The sequence below is a fragment of the Perca fluviatilis genome, chromosome 18 (assembly GCF_010015445.1).
Source record: "Perca fluviatilis chromosome 18, GENO_Pfluv_1.0, whole genome shotgun sequence".
Classification (NCBI taxonomy): Eukaryota; Metazoa; Chordata; class Actinopteri; order Perciformes; family Percidae; genus Perca; species Perca fluviatilis.
The window spans coordinates 12,270,483-12,290,253 of NC_053129.1; the positions used below are offsets into that span (position 1 = coordinate 12,270,483).

The window sequence follows — 19,771 nt, forward strand, 5'->3', positions numbered from 1 at the left end:
TTGGCATCACAGGAAAACAAAAATGTTACTCAATGAAAGCAAGCCAGCATTGTTATAGGGATTCTTTGATTTTCTGGTAAATGCAGTAAAAGTACAAATATGATTAGGTCGCCATTGCGTGATGAGGAGATTAGCCTTAGATCAGTAGGTTTTTCATTTTCTGTAGAAAGGTAGTGCGAGATCATAGGAAGTAGAATACTGCACAGTGTGAGTGACTGATGTGAGGTTGACATTCAGTCTGAAGCAAGGAGATGTGAACTTGTTTTTTGCTGCAATTACACCCATTTCATCGGTGTTCAGTAAAGGTTACAAAATAGATCCAATAAAGGCCTCAAAAAGGGAAGATTATGAGATATTATCTGTTATTAGCCGCACTCTTTCAAATGAGTATGACTTTTCAAAAAAGGTCAAATTTTTTCAACCATAAAAAAAAAAACATCATTCCTCTCATGTGCTATCAGTTATCATATGTGTAATTGTGCTCCCAGGGCCACTGACTCCAGGATAAGTTTTGTAATATTATATAATGCAATGTTTTGAGTTACCCAGAAATAAGTTAAATATGTAAATAAGATGTTACCTAAAACCCAACCCTGTTATACAAACTTAGCTTAGCCTATAGGGTGGTGCGGGTGAATGCATTCTAATAAAGTCTGAGGTTTGTACCCATCCATCACTGTTTGGCCCTCTAAGGGGAAATTTAAAAAAAGAGCAAAATAATTATTAGGACAGGGTGACATTTGCATTTGTATTGGGGTGGTTGGGGGGGGAAGAAACAAGCGTTGCCTGAACATACTGTGGTGACTAACACAAAACTGATGACGACAATGTTCCTCTGAAATGCCAAATGTTGGTCTCTTGACCTCTCCCCTCTTCTTCTCACTTACTCATCATTCTCTAGATCTCCGTCCATATCAGTATTTTTCTCTGTCTCCCACCTGCTGACATTCACCTCAGCTGTACCTCACCTGTCCTCTCCTACATTGTGTCACTCCCCCTTCCCACCCCCCCAATACTTACACCTTCTACAACTTCTCTGCTTGTTACTTATCTCTTTCCTGTTCCCTCCACCTCCAGCATGCAGCTCCTCCTGTCTTATGCCCCAGCCGCCCCCACAGTCTGACACAAGTTGCCACAGCACAGCTCCAGTGCTCCCATGGGTGCTCTGTGACACCAAAGGGAGGGGCTGGATGGCGTGAGAGGGGGCTGGGGTTGCAGAAGGCACTCCAAACATGAGGTTGACCGGAGAAGAAGCCGGGGCGGCTGCCCACTGGCCCTCGGTCACGTGACATGCTGCAGCCCACATGGCAAAACACGCGCGTAGGCGGGACCTGTGTGTGTGTTGTGTATGGATGACATCCCATGTAGCCTACGGGGGCAGATGAGTGCAGTGGAGACTGAACAAGAGAGGGCTTGGGATGGCAGCACACGGCATCTCTTTTGTTGTCAGACAGAAGAGAAAAGGAAGGCATTTGCGCGCTGAAGCAACACATGCCTCCATCAGCTTATTCATCAGCTCTAAGTGATGCACTTCTTTAAATCTCATAGCAAACAGAGACCAATATGCAGCAACATTCCTGCTCCCGTAGCATTTGAAGCACTCTAGCCAGACAGTATACACACACACACACACACACACACACACACACACACACACACACACACACACACACACACACACACACACACACACACACACACACACACACACACACACACACACACACACACACACACACACACACACACACACAGAGTCAGAGAGAAGTACTGACACACTCTGATCTGAGCAATGGGCCAAACACGACTGAATCATTTCCTCATTATCTAGGGATATTGAATCCAAAGGAAGAGGTGGAGGGGGCAGGAAGGGATAATATGGTGAAAGAGAGCAAGAGAGAGGCAGAGAGACAAAGGGATGATGCATAGGGAGTGCATGTATATACACACAATACAGCGTTTAGAAACACACTTCAAGTTGGGCTTCATAAAACGGCCAAAGAGATATTGTGAATGAATAGAAGTATGTGGGGGAGATCACACAGCCCGTCGTGAGCAGTTTGTATTGTCCTGGGTAGCAGCTGGCATCGGGCCTGCTTAATAGAGCAACGTATGATGAACAGTTGAGGACCACACAATACTTCCACTACCTAACCACATGGTGAATCACCGCCATGATTCCGTCTACCAAACGCACTCTCAAGGGCCAACTCATGCTGAGTCACACTTGTTCGGATAAGAATGGAAACACATGCTGCCTCTGCACCACGACCAATGATGAAAGTTCTTTACATTAATGCATTAGCCTCCTTAAAGCTGCACTAAGCCAATATTTTATATGAGCATTGAGTCAATTAACACGAACTCTGAATGTAGCAGCATTCAGTTCATTGTTTTGGTTTTCTGGTGTGCAAATATAGTGTTAGTTCAGTCTCACAGCTCTCATCAACCTTATTTCCAGCTGTGTGTGCAACTATTTTCAGACAAAAAGTTTTTTCAGAGATAGAGAAAAACAAACAACTACCTGATGAACATACTGGAACATTTGGCAGCTAAAAACAGCTAAATACTAATATGAGAAGTTGGTGGGGACCAAAAACAGAGCCAAAAGCAGAGTGAATATTGGACTTACATTCATCAGGAAACCAGAAACATGGCAACAAATAACAAATGGATGCTTATGTCCAAGTGGAGGTGGATGCAGGTGCAACAACCCAAGCCAGCATCATACAATTTACAGGCTAGATAACATAGCTAACGGAAGTGTGGACAAAAGCTGTACGGTACATTAGATGTAATCTATTCTCCTTATAATCACATTGGGTGTGTCGCCCACCGTGGCAGATGGGTGAGGAGACACAGGCAGGATTAGTTTATTTAGCCCTTGTGTGGGAATTTATTGCATCACCATGTGCATCAACATACAGAAAAGTAAGGCGCCCCAACAACTTTCTTCATCCTACTACTTGGTAATGGACTAAACCACCAGTGGAGGAGTCAAATACAAACAATTAGGCCTAATATATACAGTATTTGTACAGTTTTTATAATTCGCTGTTCACAGATTAATAATTAATTACTACTCTAAATATTGATGCAACTACTAGCTTCGGGAAAAAGCTTCAAAAATCCCATGGCTGCCAAGATCTGTGAATCACAAATCCTCCCACGTTGTAAAAGAACAAACATAAATAAAACAAATGGCTTGAAATACAATCCCATAACAAGGTGTGTATCATTTTGGCACTGGGAACGACAGACTGAAAACCGACTGAGCCAGTTGTCCGAAGACAAAACACAGCAAGGATGTTAATGATCACTGGTACATTTGAGTGTAGTCACAGCTTAGGATGTGTTCTCTATTTATTCATGGAGCCTTAGGTAACACTGCAGGCACGGCTCGGTCAGTAGCTAGAAATGTATGCAATGTATTTGTGTCTGTGAGAAATAGAAAGTGTCAGAGCAGAGCAGAGGGTGGACCAGAAATGCATTAGCCAATGTGGTAATGACTGGGGGAACAGCAGCCTGAGCCACTCAGTCGAAACATAAAACAATGCAGACAAGGTGACTTTCTCTTATCCCAAACGTGGTTGCTTGTGTGTGTGTGTGTGTGTGTGTGTGTGTGTGTGTGTGTGTGTGTGTCTGTGAGTGTGTGAGTGAGAGAGAGAGAGAGACAGAGGGTACTGAAAATAAGATGAAGGGTAAAAGAGTGTGGTCTGATAGAAGCTAAGTTGGCTAAATGAAAGGCATGTTGGAAGGTGCTCGACTGAGCTTGGCAGGACATCACAAGACTAACTGGCCCTTGTCAAAATTGAGAAGGTTGTGATGGAAGAGAAAAGGACGAGAGGGTAGAGAAGTATGAGCAGGAATATGTCACTGAATTTGATTCAATTATAATTTGAATTGCTCAACTTGAATAATTGCATTTAAAAACTGAATAGCGTCGTTTGAAATCGAATGTATTAGTGGGGAAATGGATTCCAACAAACTTGAAACAAAATGCAATATTATGAAATTGAATGTAGGTGCTCTGAAACTGTATTTGATCCTCACTGAACATTTCAACTCTCTATATACTTTCATATTCAGTTCTCACAATTCAATTTCAGTCTACACCCACACACACACATTCGGCCGTTGAGGAAGAGCAATCAAGTGCAGATTAAACACAACTCCGGTCCGTGTACATTAGACCACAAAGGAGACAAGAATTAGCTAGCTAGCGCACCCTGCAGTCCCTCCGCCTCACCCCCCGCTGCTAAGAGACTACTTTGCCGGGAGGAGGGGGACTGCCCATTTCTCCGACGCTCCATTGTTCTGACCTCTCAATAACCCGAAAAATTCCCTTTGGTCCTACAGCCCACTAGTCCAACGTCCCTTTGTTTCAAAAAAAATAAACCCTCTGCTCCGACATCCCATTGTTCCGACCATATAGGCTTTTGTGGATCCCAAGTTACTTCTAGGCAAGTCCATCCCTACGAAGCAGCTCAGTTGGTTGGGGTTAGGCATTGACCTCGAGTGGTTAAGGTTAGGATAGCCGATTGGTCAGGGGATAGGACCTGAACTAATCTGGTTATGTTACCTTGCGTAAGCATGGACGCCTGGCCAATAGTAGTGTGTGAATGCTATTGAAGGGCGGGCCTTCCCTCAAAGTTGAGTGTGTTCCATAAAAAAGCTTAGCCATTGTTCCTATTTGGTCGGAACAATGGGATGTCGGAGCAGAGGGTTTATTTATTTTTTGAAACAAAGGACCGTCGAAATAGTGGGCTGTAGGACCAAAGGGAATTTTTGAGGTTTTTGAGAGGTCGGAACAATGGAGCGTCGGAGAAATGACATGGCACTGGGAGGAGAGCAGGCGGTAGCCCCGGAGAAACGTTCAGTTAATGGTTGTAGCAACTCTGCGCTGGGTCTAACCTTTGTACCGGCAGCACCAGAAAGTTTGTTGATCCCGGACTGCCCGGATCAGCAAAGTGTCTGTTACTTCCGTTTGTGCTGTAACCCCAGCGACAAACTGGCCGCAGAAGCGTCACGAAGCACCGTGAAGCGGAGCCATTTTCATTTCGCCGCACATGTTGCCAATCTGTCTGTTCACACCGGCTGCCAGGTAGGTAATCAAACACAGGAACACCACAGCGCAGCCAGATACTTTACAAAGTAAAAAAACTAATTTCAAAATAGAAACACCCAGGTTTATGGTGATTTGGGCTGTCTTGACTTCTCAGCGGTGTTTAGAGCAGGACAGGCGATCAGGCACACAGAGAGAGAGAGAGAGAGAGACAGAGAGAGAGAGAGAGAGAGAGAGAGAGACACACACACACACACACACACACTCACCCCCTGTATGATGCTACGTTTACACGTGGCCGGCTAATTTCATAAACGGACATTTCAACCTCTCCGTTTTCAGAAGTGTTTATATGTACCTGTGTATATATGCCGTCAATGCAGTCAAGAGCACGCCAGACCTGTAGGTGGCAGTGTAACGAGAAGCTCAAGCCCACGTTAGCCAATCAGAATCCCGAAAATAGCAACAACAGCAACCAATCACGTCCTCTTTCTCTCTCTCGGCTGCCTAAACCTCCGTTTGTCTCAGTTTACATGCAAACGTAGATTTCCAAAATCTCCACTCTGGCCGGAGTTTTTAGAAAGACTCGGTTTCAGAGGCGAATTCTCCGTTTGCGTGTAAACGGAGGGCACAAACGAAGGGGAATGTCTCCGTTTGTAAAAATAACCATGTACGTGTAAACAGGGTCTTAGATGCTCTATAGGAGCACCCGTCTCTTTAACCCCTCCTCCCAAAAAAGCCCAGTCTGCTCTGATTGGCCAGCGAGTTTCCTGGACTCTCCGGTGCCCTCCAGTTTTGTTTTACTAGCTAGTTGAAGCTGGAGCTACTGCAACGGAGTATAGCAGGACTTTGTACCGTGAAAAATCACCAATAAAGGCTTTCGAAACCAAATACTAAACAACCGGACATGTCCCAGCAGTAAAGTGACTGCAATTTGGGGAGAAATGACCAGCCGCACTTTCTACCGTCAAAAATCGCAGATAAAGGCTTCTGAACCAAACAGTACCCAATCTGACATGTTTCAGCAAGAATGAGACGCAGGATTGGGGAGAATTTAACAAATTGGCAGCCCAGATGACATTGTTTACTGCCGCTTGCCATGTAGCTACTATAGTTAGCATTGGACACTAATGGAATATAGCAGCACTTTCTACTGTCAAAAATCGCAGATAAAGGCTTTTAAACCAAATAGTCCATAACCAGAAATGTTTCAGGAGTAATGTGACGCGGACTTGGGGAGAATTTAACAACACTGGCAGCCAAGATGACATTACTGCCTTTAGCATGTAGTTACGTGCAATGTTAACACTGCAGTGGCTTAAAAAAACACTCCAGCCCTGCCTACCTGGAGCTGATGACCAATCATAGGAGGCCGGCTTAGAGTTGCGTAATACTTAGCCATGAGTAGAAAAAACTATTGAAACCGGAGCTTTCAGTACAGGTGGAAAAACGTTTTAGCTCACAGGGATTTCTCTAAAATAACTTGAAAATCTTTGAAATCCAACATTATAACATTGTAGATATGACAGAAAATAAGGAAAAGCATAATATGTCCACTTTAATAAGATTCCTAACGAGGAAGTAACGCACTGTGTATCACGAGATTGTTTTGTCGCTGTTTCGAAGGCCAAGAATGAACTGTGACGTTTTATTTCATTTCCTTTCAAACCTTTATTGAAAAGCTTATTTATGTTCAAATCTACTTGTATTTGTTGATGTTCCGTTTCCATTGTTAAAGGAAAGAAATGTAGTTTGTGGCAGCAAAATTAAACTTCTTATTGATTTGAGTCAATTTTGTGGATTGTTGTGTGCATCCAAAATGATCAGGTGGTGGTTAGAAGGAGGTGTTGAAAGTACAGCTCCAGTTTACTTTCTGCTAATGTAGGTGTCTGGTGCAAGCATTGATAAATGAAATAGCAGGCATTTCTTTGGTAGAGATCTGATCAAAGCTAGACACTTCCACCGGTTCCTTCACAGGATAAACACATGGAAGATCAATTATGGTACACGGTGTTGGATTTCCCCATTTTATATGATCTGTCTTTTATCTTCTGGCAGCATTCCAATCATCTAAGGCACATTAGTCCGGTAATGTCATCGCTTTGCTTTTAACACTGTAACAGAACTGCAATGGCTTTAAAATATCACTCAAAAAACACAATGTAGGGACCCCATGTATAATGAACACATATACACTACCAATGCCATTCTCCCAAAATACATTTTAAAAAGCAAGATAAAATCACACATTATGAGAATATGTTTAGCTTACAAATAAAAGCACTGTTCCATACCGCAGCTGCTACATAAGGACACCAACTTGCACCCAGTGCCAAGTTAAAACATAATGCTATATCTGAGACTGCTGCTGCTAAACGGCAGAAATTAACGTAGACTTATTTTACAGCTCTGAAGAGCCACCAGTCCTCCCTTTATTATCATTACTTGCTGCAGTATAAGTAATGGGGAGCAAAATGTAAATAACAGGGCACTTAATATATTTTTTTGGCTCTACTCACAAGCTCAAAGAGCCAGCAACTACATTATAAATGTCCCGAAACAACAACGCATTTTCCTATTTCATCATAGGAAAATATTTCTTTCAGATTGCTGCCCATTGGGAGGCGTTTGAGCAGCACACTCAAGACGATGCCGCAAATTACAGACGACAGAAGCAATTTTTGGGATATTTTCTCACACACAAACTGCAGTAAGTGTTATGAATTAGATTAAGCGAGGGGATATTGAAAGTCAGGTACTTCTTCTGCCAACTCAGCAGTTTTAATTGATAATACAATTTTATTTTATTCTCCTTTCCTTTAAGGGAAAGTATGCTGATTATTATGGTTGTCCATACTGTATACTACAACAGCTGCACTGGCAAAGTGAATACTAGAAAAAAACTGTGCATGTGACTTCACATATACTTAAATGCATGACAAGAACATCCTGAAGCATTGAAAAATCAAATACAAATGCAGATACAATATTTTGATTGAACAACACACACACACACACACACACACACACACACACACACACACACACACACACACACACACACACACACACACACAGGTATTGCATGTGTTCTCTATGTATTCATTTGAGTCTCTCCTACCTCTTTGAGGCAGCCCATGAAATTGTTGCTAACTGGAGATCCGGGCAGGTCGGCAGTGCTGGGGCTCCCACCCACGTAGAAGAAATCATCGGAGCCCAGCATGGTGTAGTCTTCCTGGGTGTAGCCAGTGGTGGTGAGGATCCCATCAACGGAGATTGTCACCTGTTGAGGGGTAACACATAGCCAAAGCCGAGCCATTACACTCTGGGATTCGAACCACTGCCGTGTATAAAACACACCTCCTTCCTTGGTCTGCATTGGAAATGAGCTATTTGAGCTTTTCTTTAGGTCCCCACACTGTACTGTAGGTTGCTTTACAGAATCCTTTGGTACCTTGAAGCGATTGGTTTTTTTTTGGACCGGACAGCGTTTGGATTTTGTTAATGGATTTTTTTTGCCATAGGATTCACAGGACAGGTAAAGAAAATATGGCAGAGGCATATTTTCTTTATCTTTGATGGGGGTAAGAGAATGGATCATAGGTTTGATTTTGAAACTTCAGGTTGGAGGGGGGGGAGGGTTAGTACAATGTTCAAACCAAGGACAAATTGATTGCACTTGTCTTAGGTTTCGGGATTTATCTAGTAACTGCAGACACACACAACTGTACACACACGCGCACCCACACACACACACACACACACACACACACACACACACACACACACACATACGCACGCACGCCTACACTCACATTCATTCTCACACCATCAGTCTTACATTCACCCCTCTCTTGCAGACCTATACATCTATATATCCACGCTCATGCAAAACAAAGGGAGGCTTTTCACACCACATCAATGTGCAAACCAAGATCATCACCGTTAGAAGGCAACTTAACCACATTTAATTAGACATGTAAGGGAGTAAGTGGATCAATGGTGCCATACAAAGCTGGAGCAGGCCACACAGGTGCAGAGGCTCATGCACAGTCCAGACCAGAGCCCATATTCAAAGACACTCTCAGAATAGCTGATGCTGATCTCCGATCAGGTTTAGCTCAGGTGTCATGGCTGCAGTGCGGGAATGTAACGAAGTATTATGTAAGCATTCACTCAAGTACTGCACTTAAGTATAAATTTGAGGTACTTGTACTTTACTTTTTTTTCTTGCCACTTTCTACTTTTCAGGAGGAAAGTATTGCACTTTTTACTCCACCACATTCATCTGACAACTTTAGTTACTAGTTACTTTACAAATTAAGATGTTTGCACACAAAACACATGTAGTTTATAAAATAAGATGTTTTATTATGAATTAAACTAGCCAACATTATATAGACCATTATAAACTTTAAGTACACTTTCCTTATGATACTTACATACTTTTACTTAAGTGATATTTCTATGCAGGACTTTTACTGGTAACACAGTATTTTTACAGTGTTGTATTAGAACTACTGCAAAGCTGTATTTTTAAAGTCACTGGACCAGACCGATAATCCTAGATCAGTCTGCTTATTCTTAGAAATGTTATGCATATGGACCCGGGAGTAAGGGAGATCAAGGTTAGCCACAAACACACAAACACCACTTTGACCAGCATGCTACAAGAACACACACACACAGGGAGGGGCAGGGTGAGTGATACAGTGATAGGTGGAAGGTGAGTGAATTAGAGTGTTAGTGGTTATTTTGGGTGAGGTTAGGGTTGAGGTTATATATGAGTTTGGGAGGTGAGAGGTCAATGAGGTGTGGGCATGCCATGCGCCATAGTGAGTTAGAAACAACTGTCAGAGCTCCCGCAATGAAGGTTAAGGGTTGCCATTTTTGGTCTCCTTTAGGGCTCGGTGTCGAGGTCACCATCTTTGGGATTGTGGCAAGCTTCTGTCAGTTCTGGACGACAGTCCTCACAAAAAATGGGGACTTTTTTTGCGTGAAAAAAAAAATTTAAAAAAAAAGTAACTTGCCTTGACAAAGGCAAATAATTAAATTTGTACTTGTTGGAAATCAGCAGTAATGTGGAAGAAACAAAGAGAAAAAAGTAAAAGCCAAAGTGAAAAAAAAAACAGAATGGGGGATTGTGGGGTAAAGAAGGAGGTTGTTGGCAGGTCAGGGAGGAAATTGAGAAGAAGCGAAGAAAGAATTGCCTGGTAATACAAACCCATCTCCTCATTTTTTGATAAGAGTGTCTAGGATGGAACTCAAAGAGAACGAATAAAAGAAGAGAGGGGGAGGGGACACACGGCAAACCCAAAAAAAAGACAATAAGAATGATATCTACCAGACAATGTAGTTTGTTTACCATAGCGTGTCCAATGCCTGATTGCTTTCCAGAAAAAGGGGAAGAAAGGAAATCAAAAGAATAGTGAACAAAAAAGGTTGTTAATAAGGATGGACAGAAAACAAAAACCAAAAGCAACGATGAAGAATTAGGATGTTAGTTAGTTAGTACATTAGTTGGTTAGATACTGGTTAGTAAAAAAAAAAAAAAAAAAAAAAGTCTTTTATCATGGATGAGTTAGTGTTGAGGTGAGAAAACACTACATGATTTGTCAGAGATTTGCTGCAGTAATAAAGTGCAAGCGCGCCATCTTAGCCAAATTTTGGAGTCCTGCAAGAAGAACACAGAGAGAGGTGGGACTTTCAGATAAAGATTTGTGTAGGATGGCTTAAACCCCAACTAACTTGTAGTGTTTTTTCACCCTTAGCCTATCAAAGAGTTCCTTTCAAAGAGGAAAGAAAATGATAGTGATAGAAAGACAGATCTGTAGAAAGAAAGAAGAAAGCAGGCAAGCAGCCCTTGCCTCTTAGCTTCTAACCTACTAAACTGTGTGTTATCCTGTCGGGATTTCCAGCTACACCTTTACTAACCTGTGGAGCAAAAGCTTACTGTCAGGGAGGATCTGGAAATTGGCACTTACTTGTTGTGCGGCTCTGAGAGCAACACTAAATGCTGTCTTACCTCGAATTTGATACAGGTCATGTAAACAGCATATTCCGGTTGGATATTCCGAATAAGGCCTTTTGCCGAACATAGCATTTTCCGATTAAGACATGTGGGTTATTCTGGTATTATTCAGGTTTTAGAGGCATTCTTAGGACATGTATACAGGGCATTCAGAATATGTGTCTCAATAAGGGTTTTTAAGCGCAGTTTACGGCCTCTTGTCTGTTTACGGCTAATCAGCCAACAGTCTGCAAAGCTGCAGACCCGATAAGAAGGAGAAACACGCCAACTTTTAAACATTCTCAAAGACTTGGATATCAACAGGTTTTTGGATATGCCCACACATCGCTACGCCGACCTTTTCGAAAAGCTGGTTGAAGGAATGAAGGAAGAGGGGGGGGGTGTGGGGGGGGCCAACAAAAGGGCCCCGGGGGTGAAAATTTTAAAAAAATCAGGGGGGGTTGTGGGGAAATTATTTTTTGTACGGCTACATGTAAACGGGAATATTAGTGGAATATTCACTTTCATTAGCCACGTAAACAGCTTAGTCGGAATATCGTCTTTTCCGGAATAAGGGCAAAATCCAGAATATGTAAACGTAGGCAGTGTTCTGTTACTCTCTTTCTACAGCCTCCTGTAGACAGCACTGATTCATGCTAGTTCCAACCGGCTGCAATACAAGCTAATTTTAAATCCCATTAAGAAAATGGTAAACAATATGTGCAACAGATCTTTGATGAAAATGCATTTCTATCTATAAAAAGCATCATGATCATCTGAGCTATAAATACTGCTTCAATATAGCTCAAAGGCAAACACTCTGCCTGGCTTTAAAGTGAAAGTTTATATTTTCCACGGGCATTTCTCTGAAAGCAAGGAGATAGCGACAGCGCCTGATGGAAGTGTCAGCTTAGGGGAGAGTGAAAAAAAAAATTGAATGATCAGATAACTTTAATTTCAGGACACAAGAAACTCAAGTTCAATAAGCCAATGAACAGGAGAGAAGAAAACACCTAGCATAATGGTACCTTGACTAAGCTGTCAATCACATGCGAAAGAACTGCTTTGTCCTGTGTTTGTTTTTTAAACTTTTCATTACGTGGAAAAGAAGTTGAACAATGAAATGAAATTAAATAGAATTTATGTAATTGTAAAGACAACCAAAAGTTTAATGAGATCTATCTCAATAATGTATCTGAACTGTGACGATGAAATGGCAACCAATCAGAACAAGGTGACAGTCTTAACGCCAGCTCTTTCTCAAAGCTCCTAAAAGCAATGTCATCTAAAGCGGGAAAGAAAAAGAAAAAAAGTCCACCTGTCTCCAAACTCCGTCCATCACTGCTACCCCCGATTACCTGTCTCAGGTTGCGTGTCACTTTGATGTCGTGCCAGGCGTTGTCATTGAATTTTCCATTGACTGGCTCGACGATGGCCTCAAAGGCCCCGGAGCCCAGATTGATGACGAGGGAGACGGCGCCATCTTTTAGCGCCAGGTTGACGTAGTCTGCCGATTTCCCCGTGTGGAGGAGGAGGCCGTTGCGTTGCCAGGTCTTGAAGGACAGCGTGATCTCATCGCTGCTGCTCTGGATGGGGTTCTGCGACAGGTCGTAGCAGAAGTACTCTGAGCCGCGGAAGGTGGCCACGTTCTCCTCCCGCGCTGAAAATGATAAGGGAAGAAATCAAATGTTACTTTTTAGGAGCGATATATACTTTTTCACGCCAGTCAAGAGAAGGGAAGGGATCCATTTTCAGCACTGACAGCCACCACGTGAGCTTGCTATGATTCACCATGCGTCGTTAAAAAGAAGAACTTTTTTCCTCATGAGTTAAGTGCGCCATGACGACTACAGCCAAATAGTCATTATCACATTCATTATTGCATTTGTTGCAGTGTTTAAAACGTGAAACGAGCCGAGCATCCGTGTTGGTCCCCGCATCAATCATGAGCCTCAGTAAATATGAGAACCCCTGTATGCTGCAGACAAGGTTACATCAAACACACACACACACACACACACACACACACACACACACACACACACACACACACACACACACACACACACACACACACACAAAAACACACACACACACACACACACACACACACACACACACACACACACACACACACACACAATGCACTGCTCACAATAATTACAGCTATGATAATCCCATCATTCAGTTCAGATCATAAAATCCTATCTGTACGACCGTGGGTTTAGGTTTCACATACAGCCTCTAGACAGACAGACTACTTATGATGGAACACTATTCCCTGCTAATGGTGTGCATAAATCAAACTTAGCCTGATTTTACAGTTTTATATCGCTCCGCTGTTGCACAGTGACTTCCTGAGCACATTTTTTAGACCGACATGGAGAGTAAGGTGAGACAGCTCCAGACAGAAAGTGAGAAAAGTGGAGGGTAGGACTGAGAGAGCCAAAGGGGAAGAGAAAAGACTCTACGAGAAAGAAAGAGTGGATCAGAGGAGTCCTGTGTCCTTATGATCTGTGATGAAATAATTGACACTTCCCCTGCTGCCTCTTAAAAAAGGTGGTTTGACACCCTCTGGTCAGCATGGGTCTGGGTGAATCTATTAGAGACGAGGTCAGACTCCCGGTCAACTTTTTAGGGCTAGAAGATTCCTCATGCTAGAACACAGTGTCCAAGGCAGCACCTTTCTATTGCAACCCTCAGGAAAAGCCCTCCTCAACATAAAACCAAACTGACATGCCGATGTGGCACTTAGTAACAGTAACTATGCCATTACTGTTACTGCCAACAATCCAATTTTCAACGTGACATTTCATTTTCTCTGCATCCCGCATTTTCTTTTGTGTACTCACAGAGAAGTCATGAGTGCCACGAGTGAAAAGAAAGGAAAAAAAAAAAAATGGAAAAAAAAAATGAGTTAGCAAAAGAGAAAGAGAAAGCATACACGGGCTGCAGGCTGTAAATCTTCAGTTTGTTGTTTTGGATCAGGCTATGTGTAAACATGAGGGAGCAGTGTTGTGGAGCTGGCAGACAAGATACAGAAGGAAGGGGAAAAATAAGAATATTGAGAGAGAAACAAAAGGGAAGTGGAGTGGGGCTGTGGGATGATGGGGAGCTGATTCCGGTCATGGAGAAATTCTCCCCTTGGCGTCAAACTCATGTCTTTGCGCAACACAGAGACAAGAGGAAATAGAGGCAACAAAAGCCCTGTGAAAGCCCTCATCCATGTGCCAGGGGAATAAATAGAAACCCATTATTACCACTGAGACAGCGCAACACAGAGAGGCAGCAGAACGTTGGAGAATGAAAAAAAAAAAAAGAATTCCATCTCCGCTGATTTCATGCATCTAATCTAAGAAATTGCACATGAGCTGCCTGTAGATTGAACATCCATATAATATTGCTCCTGCACAATTGTCTAGGACATCAAACAAAATGATAGTGCTGTGAATACTAAAGAAAAACACTAAGTGGCAAGTCAGTCCCATCAACCCTTTGGACTTTCTTTTTTTTTTTCTCTTTTAGCTGTATTATTTATTTTTATATATATATATATATATATATATTTTTTTTTAATTTATTTTTATATAAATATATATTATTTATTTATATATATATATATATAAAAGAGAAAAAAAAATAAAGTCCAAAGGGTTGATGGGACTGACTTGCCACTTAGTGTTTTTCTTTAGTATTCACAGCACTATCATTTTGTCATATATAACCATCCATTATATGTCACCAAAGTCTATAATAAAATGGGTCTCTCTAGCTCCTTGCTCCAATTGGCTTTATTGCACATCTGGAGAGTACGAGTATGGGCCAAAACCAAAACCCTCTGGGGCCCCCAAGCCAGAGAGGGTCCTTGAAACATTTGGCACTGTAACCATGTTCTGTAGAAATTCGTAGATGCTACACTTGACACTAGTATCTTGCCTGGAGGGGCCTTGCCTGTGCCTGATGGCAGGCAAATATGGGTTGAAGACTGACTGTCTTTGCAACACTGATTATGGTTCATAAAATCCATGTCTTACTTTTCCTGAGCAATGAGACAAATGCCATCTTTGAAGACGTTTAAGCTTGCTTATTGAACAAACTGGCAAACGTAGGATTGGGAAACACACTTGGGAATTAAATTGCTAAAAACGCCACAAAAGAAGTGGCCTGTGTCTCTACAGCTAAGCTCTCTATGTAGGCGTGCAGCATGGTAATCCTTCAGATCCGCTCCAGACATCTGATCTTGTCTGCTCCCACCTGACCAAAGGTAGAAAGGTTATTGTCATGGCAACTTCCCCCCCTCCCCATCTAGCCAGCATACTCTAATTAGGTAGTCTACCTGAGGATTGCTGCTCAAATTACAACACAGGCTTATGGCATCCAAAGGGATTCCTGGTCTCATTATTATTAATGGTACCATAAGACCAAACGTAACCATTAGTGACCACTTACCAGATGTGGATGTGGGAAATGATGTAGCTAGAGTTGAAGACCACTGACCTATTGACCAGTGTAATACAGGTTTTGGCACTCTAACACATCAAGCATTTCCAGGTAGACAAATGGCAGTTGATTTCAATTGCGGAGATATGAAATTGGCAAATTTTTCTGTTGTCATTTTCAGCCGTAACTGTAACATTTCAAGATATATAGTTGAACACGGTAGTCCGACCTATCTGACGTGTCAGCTGTGCTTATTTTATCTACGGTGTTGCTTTTCTCGCATCTTGGATAAACCAAATCTACCCAAAACTAGCACATCAACAGGCGGTGAGATGTCGCTGTTGGGTAAACATAAGCGGTCATTTTATTTAGTCTGTGGCCCAAAAGGTTAACAAAGTCTCCAACCTAACGTTAGAGAAAGGATCCAAGGAAGGTTCAAATCAAGGGTCATCATCAGGTCAACATTTCAATTTGCCAAATACTTTGGCCAAATACCTGCAAAACTAATTCAGACATTCCCATCAGCCTCAGTGTTACTTTGTTTTTAGTGCGAACTGGCAAATGCTTAGCTAAATAAATACCTTAGCTGATACCTGCTAAATATGAGTATATTATCATTGTGATTGTGAGCATGTTAGCATGTCGATGTTCTCTCAGTGTTGTTCTGATATGATTATGTCTTTGCGCGGTATTAGCGTTAACTGCAAACTCTAAATTTAACAAGAAGTGTCAAAGTTTTTTTTTTTTACTAATAGGCCCTCAAATCATTGCACCTTTTAGTAGCTAAAAAAAAAATTAAAAAAATAAGATTTGGTCTTCTTGAAGATAAATAAATCTTTATAATACTGCATTTTTATTTTACTGTAGAAAAAAGTAACATCCAGGTTCCCTGTTTACTGCTGAACTTGAAATGTCCAATTGCATGTCTAATCATTTACCATATATTATATGTTTCCACTAAATACAAATACTAAAGTAAAAGGCTACCAGTCTGGGTAAGTTGTATGGTAAAAGGCTACCAGTCTGGGTAAGTTGTATGGTAAAAGGCTACCAGTCTGGGTAAGTTGTATGGTAAAAGGCTACCAGTCTGGGTAAGTTGTATGGTAAAAGGCTACCAGTCTGGGTAAGTTGTATGGTAAAAGGCTACCAGTCTGGGTAAGTTGTATGGTAAAAGGCTACCAGTCTGGGTAAGTTGTATGGTAAAAGGCTACCAGTCTGGGTAAGTTGTATAGTAAAAGGCTACCAGTCTGGGTAAGTTGTATGGTAAAAGGCTACCAGTCTGGGTAAGTTGTATGGTAAAAGGCTACCAGTCTGGGTAAGTTGTATGGTAAAAGGCTACCAGTCTGGGTAAGTTGTATGGTAAAAGGCTACCAGTCTGGGTAAGTTGTATGGTAAAAGGCTACCAGTCTGGGTAAGTTGTATGAAAATCCAGTCTGGGTAAGTTGTATGGTAAAAGGCTTCCAGTCTGGGTAAGTTGTATGGTTAAAGGCTTCCAGTCTGGGTAAGTTGTATGGTAAAAGGCTACCAGTCTGGGTAAGTTGTATGGTAAAAGGCTACCAGTCTGGGTAAGTTGTATGGTAAAAGGCTTCCAGTCTGGGTAAGTTGTATGAGTAAAGGCTACCAGTCTGGGTAAGTTGTATGGTAAAAACGGCACCAGTCTGGGTAAGTTGTATGGTAAAAGGCTACCAGTCTGGGTAAGTTGTATGGTAAAAGGCTTCCAGTCTGGGTAAGTTGTATGGTAAAAGGCTACCAGTCTGGGTAAGTTGTATGGTAAAAGGCTACCAGTCTGGGTAAGTTGTATGGTAAAAGGCTTCCAGTCTGGGTAAGTTGTATGGTAAAAGGCTACCAGTCTGGGTAAGTTGTATGGTAAAAGGCTACCAGTCTGGGTAAGTTGTATGGTAAAAGGCTACCAGTCTGGGTAAGTTGTATGGTAAAAGGCTACCAGTCTGGGTAAGTTGTATGGTAAGTTTGGCTCTCCATATATTAATTATGATTTAATTACAAAGTGGATCTGTAAAGACTGTCAATAAAACATTGTTGCTATGAATAATAGAGAGAGCAAATTGATATAATGTAATATTTGTGCACCTCAGCAATATTAAACCCGTGGTAAGTGTATACGGATCCATAAAAACCAGGGGAAATGTATTGCCTGTTGAGACACGTTCTGCACAGATCTGTGGCTTTCAAATCGATCATATAGCAGGGTCATTTTCCCTTATTTTCACCATAGTCATCAATATTCCATTTGCGTGCTGCCTGGCCCATGCATTGGGGGCTGGGGTTCGATTTCAAAATCCACTGGAAGCAATTATCTCCTTCATTACCATCTCCCATTCTCTTCCGCTCCCCATCGCCATACACACCCGTGCTGACCGATCTCTCTCTTCAGTCCGACCCCAAGGGCCTTTGAGCAGGGAGCGTCACCTAACAGAGCTCCGGTCCACAACCTTCAGCCACCCCCCCCACCCCCAAGATCATAACAGGATATTATATCTGGTCTTAATCACTGTGGGAGGCAAAAGCATGTGAAGGGAAACTCAGATGAGTTTAATGGTAGCATTCAATACAGGATGCATTGTGATTATTGTAGCAAAACACCAGCTTTAGCTACAATTATAAGCCTGCCAAGCCCATAAGCTCACTGTGCACTTGACGTAAGCTGGGCGACTAACACTAGTGCTAGTCCCAAGGAGACTTTTTCCTGGGTGAAGTGAATTTAATCTGTGCTAACATCCCAACACATAACTACATGTTTGCACTCGATTTGCAAATAAACAAGCCTCAAGTTCCAGACCTAAACATAGAAAGCCAAGTTCTGCTTTTAGCTATTGTTGTCTGTGTGACACCCTCAGCAACCGAAGTCATTCAAGGTTGCGGCGTCATCCCACACAATGCATTGAACACATTTTGAAAACCCATGCCTTTCCTCACCCTTTCTCCCTCGCTCTCTGTCCTATCTTTTTTTCTTTTCTTCCATCCCCAAAGTGAGAAATTAGCATAATTTGCTAATAACCGTTAAAGCAGCACAGTTAGCCTGACGCAGCCAAACATGAACAATGTGCTCCACTGCTGCACCGACACGAGGAGAACACTAACCATGCAACTTTGCGGCTTGAAGCTAAATGGTGAGCCATCACATGTCAAATAAATTTGGAGCATCATGGGTGATGTCTCTCTTCAAAGGCAGGCGGCACTGTCAGACAGGCTTATATTGGAGGGAGAAGTGGTAGAATATATTGCATGGTAATATTTAATTGGCCAATTACAACCAATGTACTGCAGCAACAATTAAACTCAATGCAGGGTCCAAGAGTGCTAACGTTAGCGGGGAGAAAGTTGTGTATGTAAGGCTCCTCAGGGACTTGTTTTCCAGTCAAAAACTACATACAAAATGCACTGAATGTGCCCTCTTCATGACAACTTTTAAGATGTCAAATGACATAAATAGAAGGTTGAAGTGAATTGTCACTCTTGATACTTCTTTTCTCATCACGTGTTTCTCATAACCTTGTGAAGCCGCGGCGGACAACCTGTCTGAGACTGTCTTTCACGTCTGCGCGCACAGACTGAAGAGGGACGAGTGACAAAGAGAGGGAGACAAAAGAGGAAGATAAACATAAAGAGAAGTGACAAGGAGGAAGCAAAAGAGTCTAAGACAAAAGGAAGGGAGAGATGGAAGCAGAGACAGCGAGGGAAAAGGAGAAAGAAAAGAGACAGGGAAAGAAAAAAGAAAAAAAAAAAAAAAAAAAAAAAAAAGAAGCAGAGAGCGATTGGGAGACAGAGAGGCAGCGAGAGCCGGAACAGGAGAATGAGAGTGGCAGATGGAGGGAAAGAGAAACAGAGGTACTTCCAACGGCTCTCCAGAGAAACGAGGTGACACTGTGTGTTAAGACTAGCGGTGAAGAGCTGTCCCTGTGGCTTGTGATTCCAGCATTGATAAACCTTATTACTGCACCTGATAACACAGCACACCGACAAAATGCCACGCTCTCTTCCCCCTTTCACCTCCCGCAAAGCACACAAACACCACCATGAATCCAACACTTCCCACAGTTTCGCAGTCAAAAGATGTCTGCAATATTTCCCACTGAAAGGCATTTTAAATTAGTATCTAAGAATTGTGATGTCATGTCAAAGATCCTTGAAAGACCTCTTGCTGAAATAGACATTGCATTTAGGGTTCAGAAACCACCATTACTTTTAGCACATGCTCATCTTATTGTAATATTTCAACGTGACATCATGACTTTGCG

The 19,771-nt window shown here is 42.2% G+C and overlaps 1 protein-coding gene across 18 annotated transcripts in view; it reads right to left on the minus strand.

Annotated features, from left to right (window-relative positions):
• Positions 1–19,771, minus strand: part of nrxn3b (neurexin 3b) — a 330,684-nt gene that overhangs the window by 242,935 nt on the left and 67,978 nt on the right. For 15 of the 18 annotated variants that reach the window (XM_039781091.1, XM_039781084.1, XM_039781082.1 and 12 more), the window contains 3 exons: positions 12,434–12,735; positions 10,431–10,454; positions 8,187–8,348 (listed from right to left, as the gene is read on the minus strand). In XM_039781091.1, coding sequence (XP_039637025.1) covers positions 8,187–8,348; positions 10,431–10,454; positions 12,434–12,735 — 488 coding nt within the window. The remainder of the gene's footprint in view (positions 1–8,186; positions 8,349–10,430; positions 10,455–12,433; positions 12,736–19,771) is intronic. The other 3 variants (XM_039781093.1, XM_039781088.1, XM_039781085.1) reach the window with 1 other exon arrangement.